Source organism: Lissotriton vulgaris, unplaced genomic scaffold, assembly GCF_964263255.1.
Source record: "Lissotriton vulgaris unplaced genomic scaffold, aLisVul1.2 SCAFFOLD_2334, whole genome shotgun sequence".
NCBI lineage: Eukaryota > Metazoa > Chordata > Amphibia > Caudata > Salamandridae > Lissotriton > Lissotriton vulgaris.
The window spans coordinates 140,989-166,282 of NW_028252487.1; the positions used below are offsets into that span (position 1 = coordinate 140,989).

At 44.8% G+C, this 25,294-nt stretch overlaps 1 protein-coding gene across 1 annotated transcript in view; it reads left to right on the plus strand.

The window, feature by feature from the left end:
* LOC147662143 (fatty acyl-CoA hydrolase precursor, medium chain-like) overlaps positions 1–25,294 on the plus strand; it is a 269,558-nt gene that overhangs the window by 113,069 nt on the left and 131,195 nt on the right. Inside the window, exon 6 of the mRNA XM_086951080.1 lies at positions 16,098–16,175. Within this exon, the coding sequence (XP_086807206.1) occupies positions 16,098–16,175 (78 nt within the window). The remainder of the gene's footprint in view (positions 1–16,097; positions 16,176–25,294) is intronic.

A 25,294-nucleotide genomic window follows, 5' to 3' on the forward strand; every position in this document is an offset into this window, starting at 1 on the left:
CATGGAGCGATAGTTTTTGGCCCCAGGAGCTAGGTACTACTCCCACTCCAGCCTTTGCCATGAAAAGCATAGGCATTAAACTGGACCAATGGCTCTCCATGGCTAACCAAGTCACTACTGTGGTAGGCACCTGCATAGGGCTTTTAAGACAGCTACGGATACTTGTCCCCCTCCTTTCAACTACTTCCCTACAAATGATTGTGTCAGCCACAATTGTTTACAGACCGAACTACAGAAACACATTGTATATAGGCCTTCCTCAAAAGCTCTTCAATAAACTTCAAGTAGTACTTAACGATGCAGCTAGGTTGGTTTTTAGGTTGCCCTGATGGGCCCATGCCTCCCCCCTGCTGTGCAAACTCCACTGGCTTCCCATCAAGCAGAGAGTAAAGTTTAAAGGCCACTGCATTGCCCACATGGCAATCTATGGCAAAGCCGTGCCTATATTAAGGAACGCTTGAAGAATCATGTTCTGGGACGCACACTGGGGTCCTCAGAGGCTTGCCACCTGACCACCCCTAGATGCAACACTACATCTTGCTCCCACAACTCTTGAATCAGTTGCACGACCACCAGCATAAAGAACCAGCTCTTCTCCCATTCAGGAAACCACTCAAAATGCTCCTGGTTAGGGAAGTACTGGACACTGTCTAACCTTACAACACTGTGGGGCTTTTGATCTGCCCATGACCTCTGGCTATTCCTCCGAAAGCGCTTAGAGACCCGCCGGTGATTAGAGCTATATAAAAATCAATTACAATTATAATGTGAACAGCACAATGCAGTGCACAAGATTGTGCAGCCTTTTGAGTTGATTTTGCTGTGGCTCAAATAGAAAGTCTACTCGAGCAGCAGCAAATCTACTCAAGAAGCAGCCATCTTACCACCTGCAACTATCCCCATTTGAAAATCATGCTAGGGGATGCCAAGACTTGCTCGTGCTTGCCAGCTTGCATTTCTGGAGCCTCGCAGGAAAAGAATTCTGCCAAACGGCGATTGGCGGAATCAGCTCAAAACTCTCTGGTATAAGAGTAACGCAGAGTCGCCAAATTCCACCAAATCCACGGGTGGAATTAAATATTCTAGCCACCCCTAGTCTAAACACAAGGTTTTGTGAAAGAAGACTGCAGAATTGTCAAAGTAGGGACCCTTCTTCCTACTCAAGGTAAGGGGAATACACTTCTAAAATAACTCCTGCTCACCCCCTTGGTAGCTTGCCAAAAGCAGACAGGCTTATCTCAGAGGCAGTGTGTAAAGCATTTGTGCACACATTCAGTAACGCATGATTCCAACCAGGCCTTCAGCACCTTTCGGTATTCCTCCTTTCTGGTGAGGCCTCTTACTGAGATAATACATTTCTTGCAGACAGCTTTCCATTGTGACACAGTGTATGTTTCAACCCTATCTTCTTTACATTCAGTATCCATTGATGTAGGAGATGCTGGTTTTATCATGGTAAAAGCTGGAAGGTCTCAATTTGCAAACAATTCCAAGAAGAAAAAGTTGCACCAACTGTATGTGGTCACGTGATGGTCTGCACTGTACTAGTAGTGTACACCAATTACTATATGTAAGGCACAAATGCAAGTCCAGATCCTCACAGGCTTATATAAGAGGCAGTGTGTAAGACAGGTGCGCACACATACAGTAATACTTTGAAAACACTGCAAATGAACATCATACCAGTTTAGAAAAATAAATGATCTTTATCTAAAGCAAACAAGACCAAAATGACAAAAATACACAATAGTTAACAAAATATGACATTTAAAAGGTAGAAGCAGTTCTATCCATAGCAAACTATAGATGTGAGGAGCCTTACACTTCCTCCCACTCTTACCACTTGCTTGGCAAGTCTGGCAAGACCTATATTGTGTGTCAGAGTTCTTGCACATTTGGGCCCAGTAAAAGTGGGTGACAAGCCTTTTAAAGGACTTGTCTGGCCCCAAATGCCCTGCCAAAGGCACATCATGAGCCAGACCCAGTAGGAAGGTTCTGAAGTGCTGGGGTACCTCCAGCACACAGGCTGACCCAGGCTCTGCAACCTTAGGCTCAATTTAGGAGACCATTTTTCCAGTAAATTCAATGTATCCAGACTGAACACCTGCTGCCGCAAACGAACAAGAGAAGGGCATTCCTGCTGCTTCTTGCAGAATTTCTCCCTGGAGAGGACCCCTTCCTGCTGCCAATGGGTCAGCTCAGGCGGGTCCCCCAGTTCGGCCACTTGCTCACTGTAGGCTCCAGTGCCTCCCCCTCAATGTTTGCATACTCCAGGACTGTGGGAACTTCAGGGGTCAGTTTCCTGTGCCCCATGCCTCTACTCTTTCTGGCAGGCACCTTGGCCACTCTTTCAGGCTCCAGGTCCTCTTGATTGCCCTTACCGGTTGCCATAGACTGAGTGGTCACACACGCCCAATCAGGCAGACCCAACATCTCCAAATTAAACTTACGTTTCACCCTCTCCCAAGGGGAACTCTCCATAGCATTGCCTATTAAACAGTAAACAGGCATGGCTGGCCTCACAACTGCTTTCAAGGTATCTGAGACCCCCCCACTGAAAGGGAACCTGTGCCACTTTGCAAAGGTACTCTGAGTTGTCAGCTACTGGGTTAAGTACGTTGGGGACCACCTGTTCTTCAGACACTAGCTGACAACTAACTGCTGTTTCACTGGCTCCAGTTTCTCTCAAAGCTTGCACCCTATGGCCATTCATGGTCACCCATTGCCCATATTTTTTGTGTGAGCAGGCAGGTGGGTTCTTGGGACCATCTCACTGTGACTCCAGGGTGAATTCTGATAGTTCCCACCCCTCCTATGAACCCAACTCCTGCTCCAAGGCTACACTAGTCAACTCACAGGGTGGTGCACTTGTGGGTGCAGTGGTGGCCTTCTTGGGACACCTAGGATCCCCTATGAAATTACCCACCTGGCCACAGCCCTTCTGGACAGGCTTACCTGCAGGGACCCTTGTTTCGTCTCACTGAGGGGCTGAGAACCCTTCCCTTGGTTCCCTTGAGAATTACTTTGGGTCCCTTTTTGGAATGCCTTCTGTTTACCCTTGCCCCCCGCTACTCTTCTGCTGGGGACCCTGCCCACCTTTGGCGGAGTCTCCCACATTACATTTGTGGACCCTGGTACTGACCCAACGGTCCGCCTTCACAGCAAGCTTCCTTGGGTCAGTCAGCTTACTGTCAATCAGATGCCGGTGTAGCTCTGGAAAACAACTACCAGACAAGTGCTCCTATGTAACAAAATCATAGAGCCCCCTGAAAATCATTTTCTTGGATACCCTTCACCCAAGCATCCAGTGATCTGCAAAAATAGGACACATACTTGACCCAAGTGCTTGACTCAAGCTTCTTACTGGCCCTCAACATCTGCCAGTAGAGTTCTGGGGTCAAACCATAGCTCCTGATCAAGGCTTCCTTCATAGGGGCATAAGACATCTGGTCCTCACCTGGTAAGGCTAGCAAAGTTCCCCTCCCTTCTGTTATGAAGCGGCTCCACAGCGCCGCTCCCCGGTCTCTCTCAGTGATTCTGTGACAACTCATTATTTTCTCAAATGCCTTAAACCACTGACTAATGTCCTCACTCTGTACAAAATCCTTAAACATTCCTTGGTGATGTATACCCTCCTTACTCCAGGCACTGACAACAAGCTGCCACCATTGTAACTGGGCACCACACTCTTGGCCTTAATGTCCAGTTTCTTCAAACCTTTCTCATGCTCTAAAAGCCTCCTCTTTTCCTTCAGGACCAGTTTCTGCTTCTCTAACTCCAATTCCCAATCCTCTTTCTCCAATCTGAGCTTTGTGAGCTCCAACTCATGTACTCTGCTTATCTCTCTGTCCTCCAACTCCTCTGGGGACAGCCCATTTGAAGACACACTGCTGCCCCCAGATGTTAATCTCCCTCCAGGCAGACCCAATAGCCCATCCTGCTGCCCATCTAAATTCTCGACCTCCACATCGGCTCCTCAGTACACACACTGGCATTCCTTGATTCCAACCAGGCCTTCCGCACCTTTTGATATTCCTCCTTTCTGGTGAGGCCTCTTACTGAGATTTTAAATTTCTTGCAGACAGCTTTCCATTGTGGCACAGTGTAGGTTTCAACCCTATCGGCTTTACATTCAATATCCATAGATGCAAGTTATGCTGGTTTTATCATGGTAAAATTGGCAGTTCTCAAGTTGCATAAAATCCCAAGAAGAAAAGGTTTCACCAATTGTATGTGGTCACGTGATGGTCTGCACTATACTAGTAGTGTACACCAATCACTGTATGTAAGGCAAAAATGCAAGTCTAGATCCTCACAGGCTTATCTAAGAGGCAGTGTGTAAAACATTTGCGCACACATACAGTAATACAGTGAAAACACTACAAATGGACATCACACCAGTTTAGAAAAATAAGTGTTCTTTATCTAAACCAAACAAGGCCAAAATGACAAAAATCCACAATAGTTAACAAAATATGACATTTAAAAGGTAGACGCTGTTCTGTACATAGCAAACTATAGATGCAAAGCTTTTAACATAAAGTACCTTGGATGCGTCAAAATCATAAAAGCAGCTGCAGGGAAGGTTATGCGTTAGTTCCTTACATGCAGGGTAGGTGAGGCGACTGTTCCTTACTCCAGGGGAGGTGAGGCTTTGGTTCCTTACTGCCATGTAGGAAAGGTGATGTGTTGGTTCCTTATTTGAGGGGAGGTGATGCGTCAGTTTCTTACTGCATGCGGAAGTGATGCGTCGGTTTCTTACTGCAGCCCCAGCGTTGATGTTGACTTGGTGCCCCAGTGCGATGTGTGAGGATCGGGGTTGCATCGGTTCTTGATGGGGCAGCAGCAACAGCCTCGGCCCCACGATGTGTTGGTTCTTGGAGCTGCACAGCAGAATCGGTGCAGTAATCTCAGACTGCGTGGATCAGTGCACTCAAAGCGGCGTGCAGCGATTTCTACAGCCGTGGGTAGGCGCTGCATTGCTTTCTTATGCGATGACAGTGCGTGGAGACTTTTTCTGCACACCAGGGATGCGTCGGAAACAGGTACGGATGCGTCGTACTTCTCTTTGTTGCTTTACTTTTTTAGCTCCCAACAGCAGAAACAACCTCCTGAGGCCCAGAACAGCAACAGGCACCTCTTGCACAACTCCCAGCAAGGAAGTTCAGGAGAGCTGGGGGTGAAGTCATTGTATCCCTGAGACTTCAAAACAGGAGACAAGCTCAACTTCGAGCCCTTGGAGATCTTCCTCAAGCGGGGGACACAGCACACAGCAAAGTCCTTGTCCTTTCCTTGGCAGACACAGCCACTGCAGGCCAACCACAGACAGCACACAGCAAAGGGGCAGTACTTCCCCTCCGTTTCTCCAGCTCTTCTCCTTGGAAAAGGTTCCTCTTGAATACCAGAAGTAATCTAAAGTTCAAAACCAGTTCTATCATCTCTGGTGCAACTTCCTGGCAGGAGGTGGAGACAGTGTTGTCGAAGGCAGACCAGGTCCATTCTTATGAGAAAGAAATCTCTTCCATCTACTCTAAATGCAGCCTTTGTCTATTTAGTCCAACTCTGACTCATCCAGGAAAGACAGGATAAGCTTCAACCCCCCAGTGGCAGTCTAGAGTGAATGCACATCCCCAGCCCCTGTCACTCCAAAACCAGACAGCCAATACACCACCTAGCAGAGGCCCACAGGATGGCTGAGCAAGGAAACACCTACTTTCTAAAAGTGGTATTTTCGAAACACAGATGAAAAAATCACCCATACTAAAAGATGCATCTTTATATTCTGAGTTCAGGCATACTAAACTTTACCTTACCATCTTCTCCAAATGTAAAGTTATATTTATAAGATGTTATAAATTAACTCCCATTCTATACCATGGGACAGGTGGCCTTTCAATAGTGAAAAACGAAATTGGCAGTATTTCACTATCAGGACATGCCACTCACATCAAGACATGTCCTACCTTTCACATACACTGCACCCTGCCCACAGGGGTACCTTGGGCCTGCCTTAGGGGTGACTCGCAATAAAGAAAAGGGAAGGTTAGGGCCAGGCAAGTGGGTGTACTTGCTAGGTCGACATAGCAGTACCAAATTGTGCACATACACTGCAGTGGCAGGTCTGAGTTACATTTACAGGCGCTCACGTGGGTGGTACAACCTGTGCTGCAGGCCCACTAGCAGCGTTTGGTTTACAGGCCCTGGGCACACACAGATCACTGTACTGGGGACTTAACAGTAAACCAAATAAGCCAATGGAAACACCAAGCCATAACAACAATTTAGAAAGGGAGCACTTGCACTTTGGTACTCAACAGCAATGGCAAAGGGCCCAAAGCATCTAGACCAGCAAAGACGAAGTCCAACACACAGCAAAATAACTGGAGACAAAGGCAAAATACAAGGTAAACCCACGCCAATGATGCCAGGTGTAACAGAATAATGAAACCATGTCACATTGGTAACACTGTAAGGCTCCTTACTCTGTAACGTTGAAGTCTCCTGTGTTCTTATCTTAATTGTGTATGTTTGAGTTTTGAATATATGGGTAGGCATGAGTACAGCATGTTGAATGAGGCGAGCACCAATGCCAAAAGAGAGAAATACCAGAACTGTTATAAAACCAGATATTATAGAAGGAACTGTGCTAAGAGTGTCCAAATGATGGTTGTGGATGTGGTTTTGGCGAAGAAACTTGGTTTTAACAAAACAGTCAAGTTAAAATATACAGGACCATTCACATGAATTGAAATATAAAATAATGATGTAGTCTTAGACTCCGGAAAGGTCCTGCTTGGTCAGGGTGAATTCAAGTATTTACTTTGGTCCCAGATGCAGCAAATGGGTATGTGAAGAGATAGTGTGTCAGACCACCATGGTTGAAGGATTATGATTTGGAGTGGCAAAACGGAATTGTATATATCAAGCTGTTTGGAAGTGTAAGATTATTCACTTATTTGATGTATTGTAAATCATATTAGTGTTCATATTTGTTTTTAAACAACACTGTTCTATTTGAACCTAGTTGTTATTGTTCAACCTTTTTTGTATTACAACAACAAGTAAATATTTAGATGTTATTGTTATCTACAGTATAATAGGTATATTGTTCTCTTTTCATTAGGGAGAAGATGTGTTGTGGCTTACTGGTCAATTTGTACAGCCAGTGACCAGATACTAGAATGTAGAGCCTTTGAGTATTGTATGTTGTTATGGGCATTCTGAATTCTGACCAGTCAGAGTCCTGGCTATCTTGCTGATGGTTGGGGGTCATTGTGTAATACTCCGCAACCTACATAAGATTTGGAAGTTTATCTGAGATTTATTTGTACCCATTTACTATAATCTTTACTCAGGGCAACTCTGACATTCTGAGTTACTATACCACCTCTTTGTCGCTTAGAGATGAGCATCATTATGTATGAAAGCAGAACTGCAAGTACTCCAGATGGAGGACTATATAAGTGCCATGGATCACATTTATGAATTCCTCTGTTATTTTGCACAATACATTGCTGTCATAGGTAATAGGGTTTGCCTGCAACCAATATATAGTATCCCCTTTTTGATTTAGTTTGGTCTCTTATGTCTTCATCAAAGTGCTAGCAGGAATGGCAGCCTACCATTGGTACAAGGGGTAGCACATCTACCTTGGCAAGTAAGACTCTTTGGACAAAGCTCCCACTCTCCAGGAGGCACTGAAACTCTATTCACCTGATCCTATCTCTGCTTTATAAGTTGGGACTATCAGTAAATATGGGAAATTGTTTTGCTTCCTTCCTAGGGGATCACCTTAAATAGAGGTGAAATCCAAGGACTTGACATTTCTCATTCCCTAGCGGGTTGAGACGCTCAGTCAATCTTGGGCCCACTTTCACTTCGTAGGAAATTTAAAAAAGGAAGGGTCCAGAGTCCTGCTGTACTTACTATTTGCTGCATTGCGATTTTCATTCTGACGTCAACCCTAAAGCCTGACTGAGGTTGGTTTAGATGGTTGTTATCAATAGTAACATCTTTAAGGCTTTACACAATCTCATAGTACTTTATATAGGATAGGAATGTTGGAGACTGGCGAAAGTAATTCGGAGTCTCAGTATCAATTTCTAGTGGCCCTGTTTAGGTCATCAGAGGTTGCTCTTTGAGCCAGGGAAATGTTGACTAAGTTTAGTTTAGACAGGAGTAATCAAACAGGGGATACCTTTGCAAAATGAGGCTAGAATGGGGTACTTGAAGCCTTTGTGTATAGCAATGCTGTGAGTAATCTCCATGAAATAAGATCAGACATTGGTCATATCATGAGATAAAGCAAATCAGGTTTGACCTTTATTTTGGCCCAATTGAGAGTTGTGTTTTTCACTTCATCGTCAAAAGATTTCAAAAATCTCTGATGGGTATCAATCACTTAGACTGCATTTATTGTGTTTAAAGGTTTTCGTATTACGCCTCACTATTTCTAATCCTCCTTTAGAGGTTTTTTCTGCAATAAATTCATGTCTCACCTGGCAAATGCAGCTACGGCATTGGAAATTATTTTCTTTCTACTTTGTCAGCTGTGGGACCTGTTACCAGAAGGAATTATGGCTCTGGCCTATTATCTTGCCTTATTTAGCTTTATTGGAGAGCTACTGCAGAGAGTTCTCCTTTTTTGTCTTTTAGGTTCTTGGGTTGCTAATTCTTCCATAGTCCCCATCATGTTCTCAGTGTAGTGGTCAGATACCAATGTTTAATCAAGCTCTCCTAAAGACTATTGGGGATTGTTGGCAACTTTAGAGTCAACTGTGGTTAGGTTGATGTCCTTGCAGTATCTTGCCAATTTATTTGTTTGCCTGAGAAACCTGTACCCAAATATAAGATCCTAGAGGTAGACTTTCTGGTGGATGCCGCCTAGCACAGATGATTGAGTTCATTATTTAGGAAGAATGAGAACAGTAGGGTAATAGCTTAGTTACTGGAATTCCCCAGTATAAACCAAAGTCTCATAGGTAGATGATACTGGAGGATGAGACCATTTTTCTCTCACCAGAGCTATACATTGTTCGGCAAACATGAGGCTGCCTCTGAGTTTAGGAAGTTGAGAAGTCGGTAATACACTGATACACTAGAAACCATGATTCAATGTCTGTAGCATGGCAGTAGATATGTCAATGACCAGAGAAGAATGGTTGTGTGCCAGTGTGGAAGAGTAAGTGATGCAGGTCCCACAAATCGAAAGTCTGGAGGAAACTAATTCATTTGGGAACACTGTGTACAGGAGCTGCAGCAGGATGCCACTACTTGGTAAAACCAGACCTTCACAACCAATATTCATCCACTGAAATTTGAGGTTGTCTGTCAATGCATTATAATGAAAAGGTTGAACTCACTTTAACCATCTAAGCCAGCTGATGCTTGACATTTGTAACCTAACTCTCACCCATGGCCTTCAGCTACCATCAATCCATTTGTCAGTATCCCCAAAAATACATGAAGACGTTCTATGTAGGCTGAACCATGGCCCCATATTTAGGAACTCAACACTTTGCTAATCTGCAGTTTATTCTGTCATTGAGGGTGGGCTAATCTTGTATATTTTTGCTGCAGAGAAACTTCAAATATGAATAGTTCAGCTCTTCATGGGCTTGCTGTCTTCAGGGAGTTGTCCTCCTTCTGAACTACTGGGTCAGTATCAATGGAAACTCCTCCCATTGTAAATATTAGGGATTATAGAATTTAGGGAGAGGATGTAGCGCAGTGAGCAGAACTGCCGAATCGTGAGTAGGGGATCCAGGTTTGCGTCTTGGCGTTGGCTCAACATCCTATGATTCAGGGCAAATCACTTAATCTCTCCAGCGTCTGGATACCTTCACGGGTGATAAGCTGTGCTATATAAATATACAAATTATTACATTGATCTAATCTTGTAACAAGTACCCTCTATTCCGCTCCCTTACTATTGTTCTCTGACCTCTGCTGCCTGTTGCCTGCAAATTTAGTGTATGCCCCTTGGACCTTCTGATGCCCACATCAATATTGTAGTGTAAACCTGGAGCGTTGTCTAGGTCTGAAAATAAGAGTAAATGAATGAGATTGTGTCACTAGCCTTTGTTGAAATACAACCAAAGCTTCTTGGATGATTTACTTCCAAGGTCCACTAACCTGGCCATCGGGAGCCAACAAGAGGGATGCAAGTTTACCACATAGCCAATCTCACAACCAGCCTCACACCAATACTGTGTAGGCTCGCAGCAGGCCTAGGGAAAGGGAAATGCAACATAACAGAGAAAGAGAGACATCGGAAATTGTTACACTGCCTGGAAAAATAGCTGCATTTAGTCTGTATGACAGTATGGTTAATATCAAAAGCAAAATTAGATCTTTGATTTAAATGTAGCATGGCTCTTGTACTTTAAATTTAGATATTGTATAGGCCTGTTGATACTTTCTGTATTTCCTTCTCACTATCATGAATTGAAATTCGATATTTCTTCAGAGCTGAAATACAATAGAAGGATGATATAGTAACTGTAAAGTACACTTGGGGTACAATATGTTGTTTGCTAAAGAGAGGTGTCACACACTACAAGTGACTAGGTCTTGTGAAAGGAGGCCCCATCTGACCAAGGAAGAAGAACTTGGCATTTGTTGTGAGTGGAAATAATTTCTAAGGACAGTGGCCCACATGCATCAAGCATTTTTGTAGTCGCAAACGGTGCGATTACTTAAAATCGGCCGTTTGCGAATGCAAAAGTGCTTTTTGGGATGCATGAAGCAATTTTAGAATTCGTAACATTGTTGCGAGTTCTAAAATTGCGGGTGCTTTTAAGAAGTCGCAGATGTGCGATTTCTTAAAAGCAATGCATCATTACTTTCACAAGTGCAAAGTCGCAATTGGGGTGCCAAATTTACCGAGTGGTTGAACCACTCGGTAAATTTGGAAAAAGTGTTTAAAATGCTGCAAATGTTTTTTTTTCTACATTCATGTTTCACACACACATGTCCTTAGGACATGTGTGTGTGAAACATGATGCGAAAAATACATTTCAGGGGTGCATGGGGGGGTCCTTTGGACCCCCTCTGCACCCATGAAATTTTCAAAGTGCCACTCGCAATTTGCTGATGCCTTCCCATTGACTCCTATGGGCCTTTTGGCCCATAGGAAGCAATAGGAATTGTGAAAATGCACTTAAGAATTCGGTATTCATTTGGGATTCGGTAAAAATTGCGATTTTTACCGAATCCCAAATGAATACCAAAAACAATGATGCATAGCATTTTGCACTTCCTAATTTGCGATTCCTTATTTTTCGCAAATTAGGAAGTGCAAAATGTAACAATGATGCATGTGGGCCAGTGTGTTTAGGCCCCTTTTCTCATTTCTCTCCTTGCATGTGTCCATGCTATAGAGAGGTACTTTCAATACTAAGAAAATGGCTTCTCATGATTTGTTTCCTATCAATATAACAAGTCAATAACTTTACCATGAAAGGCATTCACTAGTATCACCTTCCTCATCTATACCACTGGTGTTCATATATTTACTATTATTGATATCAGCATGCCATACTATGATAACTCTGTGTCAGCGTTATTCCACTGGTTTTTACAAAAATAATTATTTTGTGACCCTGAGGTGTAATTTCTTGTGGAATAAAATGTGCAAAAGTTTGTAATACTATCGGATGAATCCATATGAAATAATCAGGAGCAAAAGTGTTTGTAATTCTAATGGACGACTTCCTGTGAAAATAACATAATGTACATTATGGAGAAGTGTGGCTCAGGGGTTAGAGGCGGCAGACCCGGAAGCTGAGATCGGCCCTGGACCAGGGTTCAATTCCCCGCCTCGGCGGGTCTTGGGCTCAAAAATTCCACGGACTCGATAATGCTCGCTCCGGTGCCTTCTCGACTCACGGGTTCACACTCTGGGCAATAGCTTGCTTAATCTCCACAACGGCCCCTCGCGGCGGGATGCCTGGCTTTCACCTTGTGGATACCCTGCCGGAGTTATCTCACAGGGGAATACCAGGACGGGTTCCCTAAGCAAGCGCCGGGAAACCCTTTGTGGGTGCGCTATATAAGCTCAAATACATTTACATTTACATTACATTTACATATGGACAGTGATAAATGTCCGAGAGCTACTCAGCTGGCTGAAACTTTGGATGGACTTAACTTGACGTAAAGAGTCACTGCCCCGACACATGCTGCCGGACACATACGGGACCACATAATTTCCAATGACCCCAACCTTATTGTAGAGGCTCCCCTACCCCTAACTTGGTCAGACCATCTACTCATTCCATTCAGTTTAAAACTCACGCACCACAGAACTTCCCAGAGAGAAGGAGGAATTGGAGTAAGGTTACCATTGAAAATAGGACTCCTACAATTCTAACAGTTCCCCTTAAGTTGTCAGGGAACCCTAATAAAGATACAATAAGCTGTAACAGCTGGGTTGTAAAAGCCTTTTTACATAGTTGCCCCTCCTAGATCAGTTACCTCCCCCAGGAAAAGACCGTCAGCCCCCTGGTTTTCCGCAGAGCTTCTGGCTGAGAAAAGTTCATGTAAGAAATTGGAGCATTTCTGGAGACACTCCTACGACCCACAGCCAACCTTTCCTACAGAAAGCCCCATTTAAAACCTCCATAAACTTAAGCTATATCATGCAAGACTATTTCACTCACAGGATCAAATCAGCCGGCAACTCCTCTAAAGAATTATTCAAAATTGTGCAATGTTTCACCAAACCTGCGGCTCTTGATTGTACCGTGATCCCTTCCCCCTCCCTCTGTGCTGGATTGTCAAACTTTTTTCAGGACAAGATTCAATAAATCCATTCCACCCCCCCCCCCCCCCCCCCACCTTGTCTCTGCTCCAGCAAAACACGATCCTGGACGGTCTTGAGTCATGGTCCGAATTCAATCCAAGTCCACTTGATGTTGTTTTCCTAAAAAAACTACTGGAATATAAATCTGGCTCGCCGGGTAATCATTGCCCAGCCCAGGTCTTTAAACTTCTGGCCCATTGTCTTAATGCCCCCCTGAACCACATCTAGAACTTTTCTCTGAGTTCAGGCATCTATCCAGAAGCATGGAAACAAGCATTCCAACGGCCTATCCTCAAGAAACTGGACTCCAACCCTGTAGAATATAAAAACTTCAAAACCTATCTCTCTTCTGCCGACTCCGACAAAAATTCTCGAACAGTTAGTCCAGAGTCAACTCCCTGAATTTATGTAATGCAACAATCCAGTTCTTGATTCACAATCTTGTTTTAGAGCAGGATACAGTGCAGGAAAGGCATCGTAGAAGTAGCTGAGAGTGCCTGTAAAGCCGTTGGCCAGGGCAACGCAGCAATGTCGGTGCTGCTTGACCTGTCTGCGGCTTTCAACACTGTGGCCCATCCGATTCTTTTGGAGAGACTTAGACACCTGGGAATTCAGGGCACGGCCCTGTCATGGATCCGGTCTTTCCTAGAGAACCATTTACAACAAGTTTTTCTGTGCCCCTTTGTCTCCCCCCAGAAGCCCTTTATATGTGGTGTCCCCCAAGGATTGGCTTTGAATCCTCTCCTCTTCAATATCTATCTTTCTCCCCTTGCTGCCTTAGTCGATTCTCTTGGGGTGAACGTGATCTCCTACGCTGATGACACCCAGCTTCTGTTCTCTTGCAAAGAACATTTGGGGGCTGCCTTTGCCAACTTTAGACACTGTCTATGTAACATCTTGGCTTGGATGACCCAAAACTGCCTAAAGTTGAAACTCAGAGAAAACCGAGGTGCTCTTCTTCAATGAACGAGCTCCACCGGCTTCTAAGCTCTGGTGGCCAGAGGTACCCAATGCCCCACCTGAGCCAGTGGACTCAGTGAGAAACCTGGGGTTTAGATTTGATAATGATCTTTCTTGTAAGTCCCAGATTCAGCAAGTTTTCTCCTCTTGCTTCTGGAAACTACGAGGTTTGAGAAAGTTCCTCCACTTCCTCACGTTGGACTGCAGGAGGACGGTAGTTCATGCCTAGGGCACATCTAGCCTGGACTACGTAAATGGTCTCTATCTGGGACTTCCAGCATACCAGCTCAGCAGGCTGCAGATGATTCAAAATGCTGCGGCCAGACTGATCCGTAAGGTGCCCTACTGTCACCCCATTTCCCCTCCACCTGAAAAGCCTTCATTGGCTGCCTGTCAGTAGGAGAATTGAATTCAAGGCTCTCACCCTGGCATGCAGAGCCATTAGGGTCCGAGGCCCGGAATATCTGAGAGTCAGACTGCAACACTACCAACACCTTGCGATCAAACTACTTGAAGTTTCTCACTATTCCCCACTTTCGTAAAGCTAGGGTTGGCAGCAGAGCATTCACGGTGAGGACCGCGAAACATTGGAATACCATGCCTCTCCTTCTCTGACTAAAGGAACCAGAATCGGCCTTCAGGTGAGCTCTAAAAACCTGACTCTTCAATCTAAATTCTTTGGAATGCCTCTGTGTGATTCATCTGCCTTAGCGCCCGGACACCTCCGTGGGAGATAGCTGCGCGCCCTATAAATTTCTAAATAAATAAACAAGTAAGTTCCACAGAGCTTGTAATACTTAGTGGATGACTACTTGATAAAAAAACAACAAATAAAATTCTATATACTTGTGAACCTGATGCAAGATATGTTTCATTGAATTCATAGAAGAACAGATATCCTGGTTCACAAAATAAACCCTGGCCACAGGACCTATGTATCATAATTGTCTACCAATGGCACTATGGAACATGAAGAACTTATACTTTAGGCATTGAAGATAGCCACCACCATTGAAAACTCTTGTGATTCCTGTGGGCCCATGGGACATGTCGTTTTTTTTCCTTTACTCGGGTGTTTCACAAAGTATGGCTACCTGTGACGTGAGGAGTCAGTCCAGGCAGCGCCCTCACACTCTGCATTTTTCCATCCTCTTCTGATCAAGAGTAACACATCATCCTGACATACACCCTCTTGCGAGTCCAGAGGAGTGAAACTGCACATAATTTCACACATAAGGGTAACTCGCCATACGGTCCTTACAGGTAACAGCGGTGGGGCGGTGGGACCACGTGGGGGGGAATTATGAGGGATGATGCAGAGGGAAAATTAATTATTTATTTAATTTTCCCTCTACATTGTCCCTTGAAATCCACTCCCATGCGGCCCCACCGCCCTACCGCTGTTACCTGCACGGAACGCGGCTGGGTAACTCACCATAGTGACTCTTGTACTTGTGGTCCATAGTCCTGGTCCTAAACAGTCTGTCGTTGGTGTCTGTTCGCTCTAAGTGAAGAGAGAAAAGGGGTAGAAGTTTGATAACACATGGATACATAACAGGCATAAACACAGTGGGTGCAAAAGCACCAGGGCCTTATTTATGAAGGCCTTGCCCCGCCGGTTTGTCACTTTTAAACTGGGGAAAAGTGACGTACCGGCGGCATAAGGCCTTCAAAAATAAGCCCCCACATTTCCCAAAAATATAGGGGTTTATTTACAAGCTCCTTACGCCACTGGTGCATCACTTTTTTCCATGTTAAAAGTGACGCACCAATGACAGCAAGGCGCTTGTAAATAAGCTCCATAACTCTTTGTTGTGTGCAGGGAAACCTACTAGGCTTTAGTTTTGGACATTTGAATATTTATTTCAAGCGACAATTTGACACACCACATCACCAAGATAGCGCACTATCCTGTATAAATAAACTTGGTGCTGTGAGGTAAACAGAGAAGGCCTATTGCTTTCTCATATCTATGCAAAGTTAAGTTCCTGAGTAAGTACGACTGTGTCCCACAACAAATGTTTAGAAAAACCATCATATATTATTATGACAAGTTCATCTCATACTTTGCTTATTCATACCTGGACTTCTAAAATTAGCTTCCGCTGGGATGAACTTCGCTAGTCATTCACTCAGATATGTCAAGAAAGTTATAAAGTATAACTGTCTAACTGTCAATATCTTAATGAAAGCAATTTAGTGATTGCAGGGACTGGGCTCTCCCGACATTCAGTGATTTTAACTTGCCTAAAGTAGACTAAAGTCATTGATTCTGCTTACAATTATTTGATTAATGTATACCAAAGTATTCACTTCTTGTTTTATTGTGCAGACGTTGATGGAATTGCCAGGCTATGAAGAAGGTATGGATAAAGATACAGCAATGACGCAATTTGCCAATCTGCCTACGGTAAGAAAATGATGTGTGTGGCACCAGTGACAAAGACAATCTGTTTCCAAGTATAGAGTATAAATCCTTAGATAACCATTTATAAAAAGAAAGGATTTGGAAGAAGCACAGTGCTTCTGCTTCCCTACCAATGACTGGGATGCCCAAAAATCAGAATGAGGACAGAGGTAGATTGAAATAACATTAAAGGGACTCCTCTGTTGTAACATACCATGCTGTGGTTGATGCAGAATGGGACATCTTTATGGAGTGATCAGGGGTACCCCAGTCTTTTCCTTTGGTATCCCCGGCGCTGCCTTTGATCCAGGTTGCTGGAGTCATGAAGGCAGCTATAGGAACACTAAGGGGAAAATTCTCAAGAATGAGTGCTAATCATCGCAAAATTAGCTCAACACAACCTTTCACATAGCAGTCTATCGCTGGAAAATAACGCTGTGTTAAAGTTGTATTCTCAACACGCTGGTACCATGGGATAGTCTCACGATAAAGTGTCAAATGACCCCGTTAAAATTAACGCAACGCCTAAAAAATACAAAACACAAACGCGAAAAAGCTGCGATGTCCCAAACAAAAATCAGCGATAACCAGCGACAGGCCTGCAATTCCCACGAGTCATGCGGGAAAATGCACCATAAAAGCAGAGAAAAACACTGTGAGATGACAATATACGAGTACAACCACACATCCGTGAAGTAGTACAAATGTCCACTGTCCCGCAACAAATAGGCATCTCCTTACAAACAGTCACAATGTACATTGTCATGCAGTCTGTATGTAAACTTCGCTAATGCGTAAACATACATGGAACACATTGTGAAACCGCATCTCCCCTTTACATTGCAGAGGGACAATAAACAACTCCTGCAGAGCATACCAGACATCACATCAGTGATGAGGGAGATGACCCCCAGGACTACGACGAACACTAACTGTTCATGGACAATCTTCGCACCCCATCTCCAGTAGCAGGGCAGCCCAGCACCATCAAGGTGAGCCCACCCCATGCACAGACCACACATCAGGAAGCACACACCACCACGTCTGGCATCCAGTACCTCACCGAAGAACACATGGCATTCCAACGCCGTATGTTAGACCGCCAGAAGGAGCTGGCTGAACAGTACAGGTGGGGTTCAACCTCATGGCAGCCAAACTAGATGCCATACGTGGGGGTCAAAGTCACTTCAGGGACCACGTACACACCCTAACAGACTCCCACGGTCCGCACCATGCCCTCTCACAATCCATGGCTGGCGTCGCTGGAGTCAAGACTCAGAGACAACAACAACTGTCTATTCAGGGTGGCCACAGTGATATCATCCGTGATTTGGGAAACATAAGTAGGGTCATGGAGAACATGGAGCGGATGCAGGTGCAAAGAATGGCTACCATGGCTGCACAAGAAAGATGTAGATGGGATCTTCCATGCCCTGCAGATCCTCATCATGGGAGTGATGCCACAAGACACTGCGCAGATGAATGCTGCTGCTACTTGTACATCCACATCTCCGGCCCCTGATGTGTCAGTGTCACACAGTGCTGCAGACCAAACACCACCACACAGTTCTTTCTCGTCTCCCTGCAATGGCTTCCTCCTCCCATCCTTTACATACAAATTTTCTCAACCTCGTTGTCTGTTTACTGTACCCTACCTCGCTATTGTAACGGATGTAATTTGAAACGCAATGTTCCTCTGTTATAGCGCTCTGATACCTCTGGATCTAGCCAGCGCTTTATAATTCTTTTGATGTACCTTATAATGCAACGATCCCCTGGTTAAGCGCTCTGATACCTCCGGGTCTAGACAGCGCTATATAACCTCTGCAAATCAAATAAACTAAAAACTGGTTTTCCTGAACGATTAGACCGGAGCAACATGGCTGATGACCGGAGGAGCTGCTTGACAGCTAATGAGATTGGCCCTGGTTTCCCCCTTGACCGTCACCTACCCAGCCGGACATTGAACATAGTTCCTCCTCATCTCCCCGCTATAACTACTTCCTCCCCTCCCTCCTACGAATTATTGAAACATTGTTTTTGTGTACTGTACCTTACTATGCTCTTGTATCTGATGTAACTTTCAACGAAACGATCCAAAATGTAAAGCGCTCTGATACCCTCTCGGGTCAAGTTTGCGCTATAAAAAACTTTATAAATAAAATAAATAAAATATGTGAGCCACATGAAACGGCAGAGGATGAAAATTAGGATTAATCTGCCTTAGAGGTAAGAAGGAAGCAGTAGCACTCATCTCTGCCATATGGCTTGTTTCTGCTTGGTTCTGCCCTCTACATCATGCCCTAGAATAACACCTACCACTGTCCCCCGATACACTCTGCAATACTAACCTTGGACCTCATTATGGACTGCCATATTTTGTTTGCTTAACAATGACACAGCAATCAGCCTTGGGACTTGACTCTTCCCCTACCGAGTAACTTGTCAATCCCTAAAGGACTCTGGCTGGCCCTCCATGGGGCAATATTGTAAAGTATTGTCTGCATGGCCCAGTACGAAGACAGCTTTAACACTCCACTGAACTTGAACAATACATCCCAATGCACACAGACGTGTCATGTCTATGATCAATCAAGTATGAAAGCATGGACGAATGTAGGGGCAGTGATTCCCCTTTACGTCCATGTTGCTCATGTCGTGGGACTTGAGTCATCCCTGCATCATGGAGGTACATATTTGAGCCCAAAAGAAGGTCTGTTGTCAATTGTAGGTTGCAAATGACAGTCTATATGTAATGATTTGTGACCCATTTGAAACACTGATGAGTGGGATTCCGTACTACCTTTGACACACTGAAATGGCAATGGAATATGTGACACCCTAAACAGCCTCTCTGTACAAAGGTGACACACCCACCATCTATTTCCAAATTATGAGATTGCTTCAGTCATTACTTGTCAATCGTGCTCATCACAGGAAGAGGCGATCAGTCATGTACTGTTTGTGTGCCCGGCTTATAGGAGCCCTCGTCGCAAGTGGCTTAAGCCGCTCTGCTCTAACCTAGGTACAAGATCGGGTATGGTAGCTTTGCTCATGTTGGTAAATACCCATCCTGATATTGTTATAGCCGCTGCAAAATGTCTTAGCTGGGCATGGGCACTGCGAAGGAAAAATCTCCCTGCTCCAGGAACCGTTATTTGAGTATAAGATTGGCTAACTGCTCCTTCCTTGTAGATTCTTGATGACATGTTTTATATGGGAATGTTCTTAAAAGCTATTTTACTGAAATATGTTCGGGTCTTTCGATAATGTTTATAAATTTTTTTTTAAGATTGTATGTTCTTAGGATGACACCTTTTTTAATGACATTTTTATGATGTATTGTGTCTTTTATGATTGAAAAATTATCGAATAAAGACTAAGGGCCCGATGTAGGTCGGTCGGTAACGGTCGAAAATCGGTATTTTCGGCCGTTACCGACCGGTATTCAAGGATTGGCATGTAGGGGCACAATTTTACAGAATCTGTAAATTTACCGATTCGGTAAATTTACCGAATCTGTAAAATACCGAATCGGTATTTTTACCGATTCGGTAAATCTCAGATGTAAATCTCAGATGTAGTTGGGACTCTTCTGAGTCCCAAAGGCCCTACAAAATCGGTATTTTACCACACAATCCTATTGTGTGGTAAAATACCGAATTCAGGTGTGCATGCACATGTGTGCATGCACACCTAGCCATGTGACAGACAGACATGCCCTTAGGGCATATCTGTGTGCCACATGGCGCACATGCCTATTTGTGGGGTGCCAGAGGGTGTCAAAGTGACACCCCTTGCACCCTTGCAAAATTCGGTATTTACCGATTCTGTAAATACAGAATCGGTATTTCCCATTGATTCCTATGGGCTTCAAAGCCCATAGGAATCAATGGGAAATACCGATTCTGTATTTACAGAATCGGTAAATACCGATTGTTACAGATTCGGTATTTCCACATCTGGAAATACCTACATATCCACCCTTTAGATTTACCGATTTTTAATTACCGAATCAGTAAAATTCGGTAATTAAAAATCGGTAAATCTAATTTACCTACATCTGGCCCTAAGTGAACTGAACTACATGTTGTCCTTAAACTTGTCAGAGGGATGTATTTGTACAGAGGAATGACATGCACTCAGGGAATGTGTGTGCCTGTGGTCATTTTGTACTGTCCCATAATTGCAAAGGACTGTGACAATGTGACGTGCTCATGTGAAGAAATTGCCAATGATGGTGTTCTTACGGGCTATTCCTGCTGCAGCTGCAGTGGGGTGTGGTTCACCTGCCTCATCTTCCTCATCATTTCCTGTGCATCTGGCACTTGTATCCACGGGGCATTGGTGCGTACACAAATGTTGTACAACACACAACATGCAGCAATCTTCTTGCACACGATGTCTGGGCTGTACAGGAGAGTTCCACCTGTGATGTCCAGGCACCTGAAACATGACTTCAACAAGCCAAATGTGAGTTCCACGATGCCCCTCGTGCATTTATGGGCTGAATTGTTCTGCCTCGGGCCCTGTGTGTTTGGGCTCAGAGGGGTGTCTTCATCCAAGGGCAGAGTGCATATTCTTGGTCACCTGTGACAGTGCAGAGACCCATGAGTCAATAGTTGGTTCTGCATGATGTGTTGGCAGGCTCACTGGTTCATTGGTGTGTGAAATGTGTGACTTAGTGATTCCTGTTTGACATGCACTGCTTGTAGCATATGAGCTGCATCAATGTGTAGCACGTAGCCTCACTGCTGCTCCTCCCTCCCCACCAAGTCAATTTACTAGGGTGCTCAGCGCGGTTGCATCACTTGCACTCCTACATCACACCATTGTCATGCCTGTCGGCGCATGTCCAAACGCCTGACAATGACACTGTTATTTTATGTGTTGAAGGTGGGCGGCCAAGTGTGTGTAGACATATGGTAAGGATAGGGCGGACACAGATGTAGAGTTCATGGCTGGCGGAACACGCAATGAGGTTGAGCGTAGACCTTTGGCTTATGCTGCGGTAATAGCAATACCCACAATAGTTGGCATGTATGATCCCGGACCCCGAGTGGGCTTGCACTCCTTCATTTACCCCTTCGACCGAGCCCACACCCCAGGTGCATTCTACATTGCAACATTGTCCATTGCGGGACCAGTGGTGCTGACACTACATGCCGGTAATTTAGTTACTGTGACGGCGCACATCCTTTGTGGTTACATGACTGGACCTACATTCATTGAAGCCGGTTATTGAGGGATAGTGTGCATCCCGAGCAGGATACTCACAAGAGCCCCCTTTCCCCTCTTCCCCTATTTTCTTGCTTGGATCAAGCCGGAGCTTGCTGCTCTTTAAGATTCTCTCACTATTGTGAGACCCAACGTAGGGTGCCATTGGATTGGCTCCAGGAGTTCTTTATCACCCTGTCCCGAGGAGGCCAGACTTGTTGGAAGGCCAAAACGCGACAGCGTCGACACTTTCCCTACAGAGGAGTCTTTATGTTAAAATGTTTTTGGAATTTATGGCCATTTGACACATTTTTTTCAGGTTCTGTGTAATTATCTTTAGAACCACTTGTGTCTGACTACCTCTATGTGTACCTTCTAGATTGTATAGGAGGACACCAAGTAGTATCTTTTTTTGGGTGAAGAAGACATTATTTGTGATTTGTTTTTTGTACAAATTGATGTTTTGCTTTGTGTTTATATTATTGTAAATATTTGTGTACATATGTATGTATAATGGTGTATAGTTTATCAATTTGATAAAAAGGAAAAAACCTACGGAAAATAACCGTTTGTGATTACAGTAAATAAAACATGTAATCACGTCCTCTTTGAGTAGTGATGGTTATTAAAACTTGACAGTATTAGATTAGTGGACTACGGTCACAGAGATAGGAGAATTTGTAGTCCCCTAATTGGTTAATATTTCGTTATCTATTCCTCCTTTTTCCAATTCTTCATTTTTTTTACACTACAACAGAGACACACACATTAGTTTCTTCCTTGACAAGGTCAAAATTTAACCACGCCTAGAGCCTGTGGTTGATGAAAAACACACCCCTACGCTGGACTGTCATATGCCAGTCCACTCCGCTTACGCATACAGGGGTACAACACAGCTACATGTCCCAGGTCTACCCCACTGCCTGAGGTGACATGATTGGGTCTGCTGTACACAGCACAATGTTATGTGGTATGGCATGGGGCCCTCATGCATACATAATGACCACACAGACGCATTTAGATAGTGTGTGGAACTGGCTAAAGGCAAATGCCCCAGTCCCTTTTATTGCCAGGGTCACATGTCCAGTGATGCCTGAGCTGGATGGGTGTGGGGGGAGTGTAAGCCAGCCCTCAGGGAGTGGTTGGTGCTCGCAACAACTTCAACAGTGATCAGACAATCAGAAATTCAAAGTTCAAATAGCAAGGGTCCATGACTGGAGCTGCACAGAGTTGGTGGTCCCCGATGAACTGCAGCCGGCACAGGCACAACGCCACGGAACGGTGATTTGCAGTGCACTGAGGTAGGGCCACGAGAGCTGAGCGGGTCCTTGTCGACGTCCAAGGTGAATTTTGCAAAGTGTTTCGGGGGACAGTGGAAGGTGTTCTTCCAGGGCATGATGCAGAGGGCAGAACCAAGCAGAAAACAGGAAATATGAAGGAGAAGAATGCTACAGACTCATTCTTAACACCAAGTCAGTATCAGTTAGATTACGATGAAGACAACCCCCAGGCCATATACTCAGATGCCACCAAAGTTCAACCAGTGAGTGTCCATGAATGTCGGGGCACAGACTTAGTGGCACCGGAGCTGATAGGGTATGCAGTCTGCTTTGAGGCCTATACAATGATATAAACTCTGCCATAAATAAATCAAGACTCAGTTCCAAATCGGTGACCTACTCGACCGCAGTGTAGGCCGGAGGCAGCGGTCAGCAGGGGCCCACAGCAACATGTCGTTGGCTTGCGATGTACAAACTTAGTGGCACAAGAGCTTAAAGGGAATGCAGTCTTCGAAGAGGCTTGTACAATGATATAAACTCTGCCATAAATAAATGAAGACTCAGTTCCAAATGTGTGACCTACACAACCGCACTGTAGGCCAGAGGCAGCGGTCAGCAGGGGACCACAGCCATGTGTTTCTTTGGCTTGCGATGCACAGAGTTAGTGACACTAGAGCAGTTGTTGCTAGTGTTCGATCACCTCCGTAACGATGATCCTTTTTTCCTCCGGACTGAACCGTATCTTCCTCTTACTTTTCTCCTTGCGTACAATAATATTAACTCTGTCATTGAGAAATCAAGACTAAGTTCCAAATGTGTGACCTACTTGACAGCAGTGTAGGCCGAAGGCAGTAGTCAGCAAGGGACCACAGACATGTGTCATTGGAATACTATGCAGAGTCAGTGGCTCCACATCGAAGGGAGTACAGTAATATAAAATGTCCCACTAACATTTTATATCACTGTATCTCGGAATAACCAGCTATTGTGTGGCTGCGGTGCCATGCCGTTGATGGCTTCTGTACATGGCTAGCTCAGGTCACCACAGTAAGTTGTGATGTCATGTCTGATAGGTGGGTATGTTGTTTTGCATGTGGTATGTGAGTTTGTAACATGTGCATTCCCAGAGTTGTGAGTTGCATGATTGTGAAGTTGAGGTGTGTAGTGTGTTCATTTGGTACTTACCAACGAGCAGTGCATTGTCGTAGGTGCCCTCCTCGAAGCGCTGGTTGATGATGGACTGTCGGAAGATGTAGGAATCATGCACCATGCCTGGGTGGTTGGCGACAACCTTGGTGAAGAGGCCCCGGTGGTCTACTATTTTCTGCACATTGATAGAATGCGTGTGCTTCCTGTTGCGGTAATTGTGTGCACTGTCGGCAGGGGGTACAATTAGGACATGTGTGCAGTCAATTGCCTCCAACACGTGCTGGAAGCCAGCTATGGCATAGAAACCTTGCTTGGTCTCCAGCTCTTCCTGCGCAGTGTGGGGGAATTGAAGGTGCTGGGGAACCAAGCTGATGATGGCATCCAAGACAGGTGTGATTAACTTTGATAGGGATGGCCGTGAGACTCCTCCGACTCTGGTAGTTGTTGGTCGGAAGGTACCAGAGGCCAACAGATGCAGCACAGACAGCAGCTTTGTCTGCAGAGGAATGATGGTTGTCTGCTGTGTTGGTACCATCAGCCTGTGGGCAATGATGGTCAGGGTACGGAGGATGGATATCCTTTTGAGCCTGTAGTGGGCAATGACATCCTCTGATGTTAGGTCTGTGAGGCTGGTGCATTTTCTGAAGGTCCGCTGTCTTTGTCTACGCTGCCTCTGTGGTAGTCCTCGTCCGGGTGGTGGCAGCCTGGGGGTGGTGGTGGTGGGTGTTGTGGCCCTCTTGGGGCTCCGAGCTGCATGATCATAGCTGCATGGCATCTGTTATTCTTCAGGTGTGGCTCTGGGCTGGGCTCCCTTTTATGGTGCAGGTTGTTGCCCGACTTTACACCAGGTAAGAGCAGGTGTTAAATCCCTGCTGCTAACATGCCTTATCGCATGTTTTCGGATCGTATCGCCCAACTGGCTGGTCGTTGAGAATGTTGCGGAGTGATGTTGTTGCAGCTTTTTGCATGGGAACGCCTACTCTGCATATCATTAGCGTTAGTTGCCGGGGTCATCTGTGGCGATGTTTTTTGCGGCTGCTATCGCGGGTAAACTGGTGATATTGGATGTTAGCACCAGCTTGTGAATAGAGCGATACATTTATCGCCACTTTGGCTGCAATAAAGTACCAATAACTCGCCAATAAGTCCTTGAGAATATGCCCTAAACACTTTTTTACTTTCTATCATACCTATAACTTGCTGTTTAACTAGCCTCATACACATCAAATAAGAGTCATGCAGTTGAAACCATGGGGCAATACTGTCAACTCATTAATGTTATTGGGGGGAGGGTCAAAGCAAGTGTGATGTCACTTCTGCTACCTCAGACATTTCGGCATAAATTATGGTATCCATAAGAGTATTGTTATGCGCTATCTGTGTTCTTTGAAGTGAAAATACCTACACCTTTGTTGGTGGAGAATCTGGCAGTGTGAGGAAGCACATCCAATCTATCTTATCTGTTTTCCTAAATTC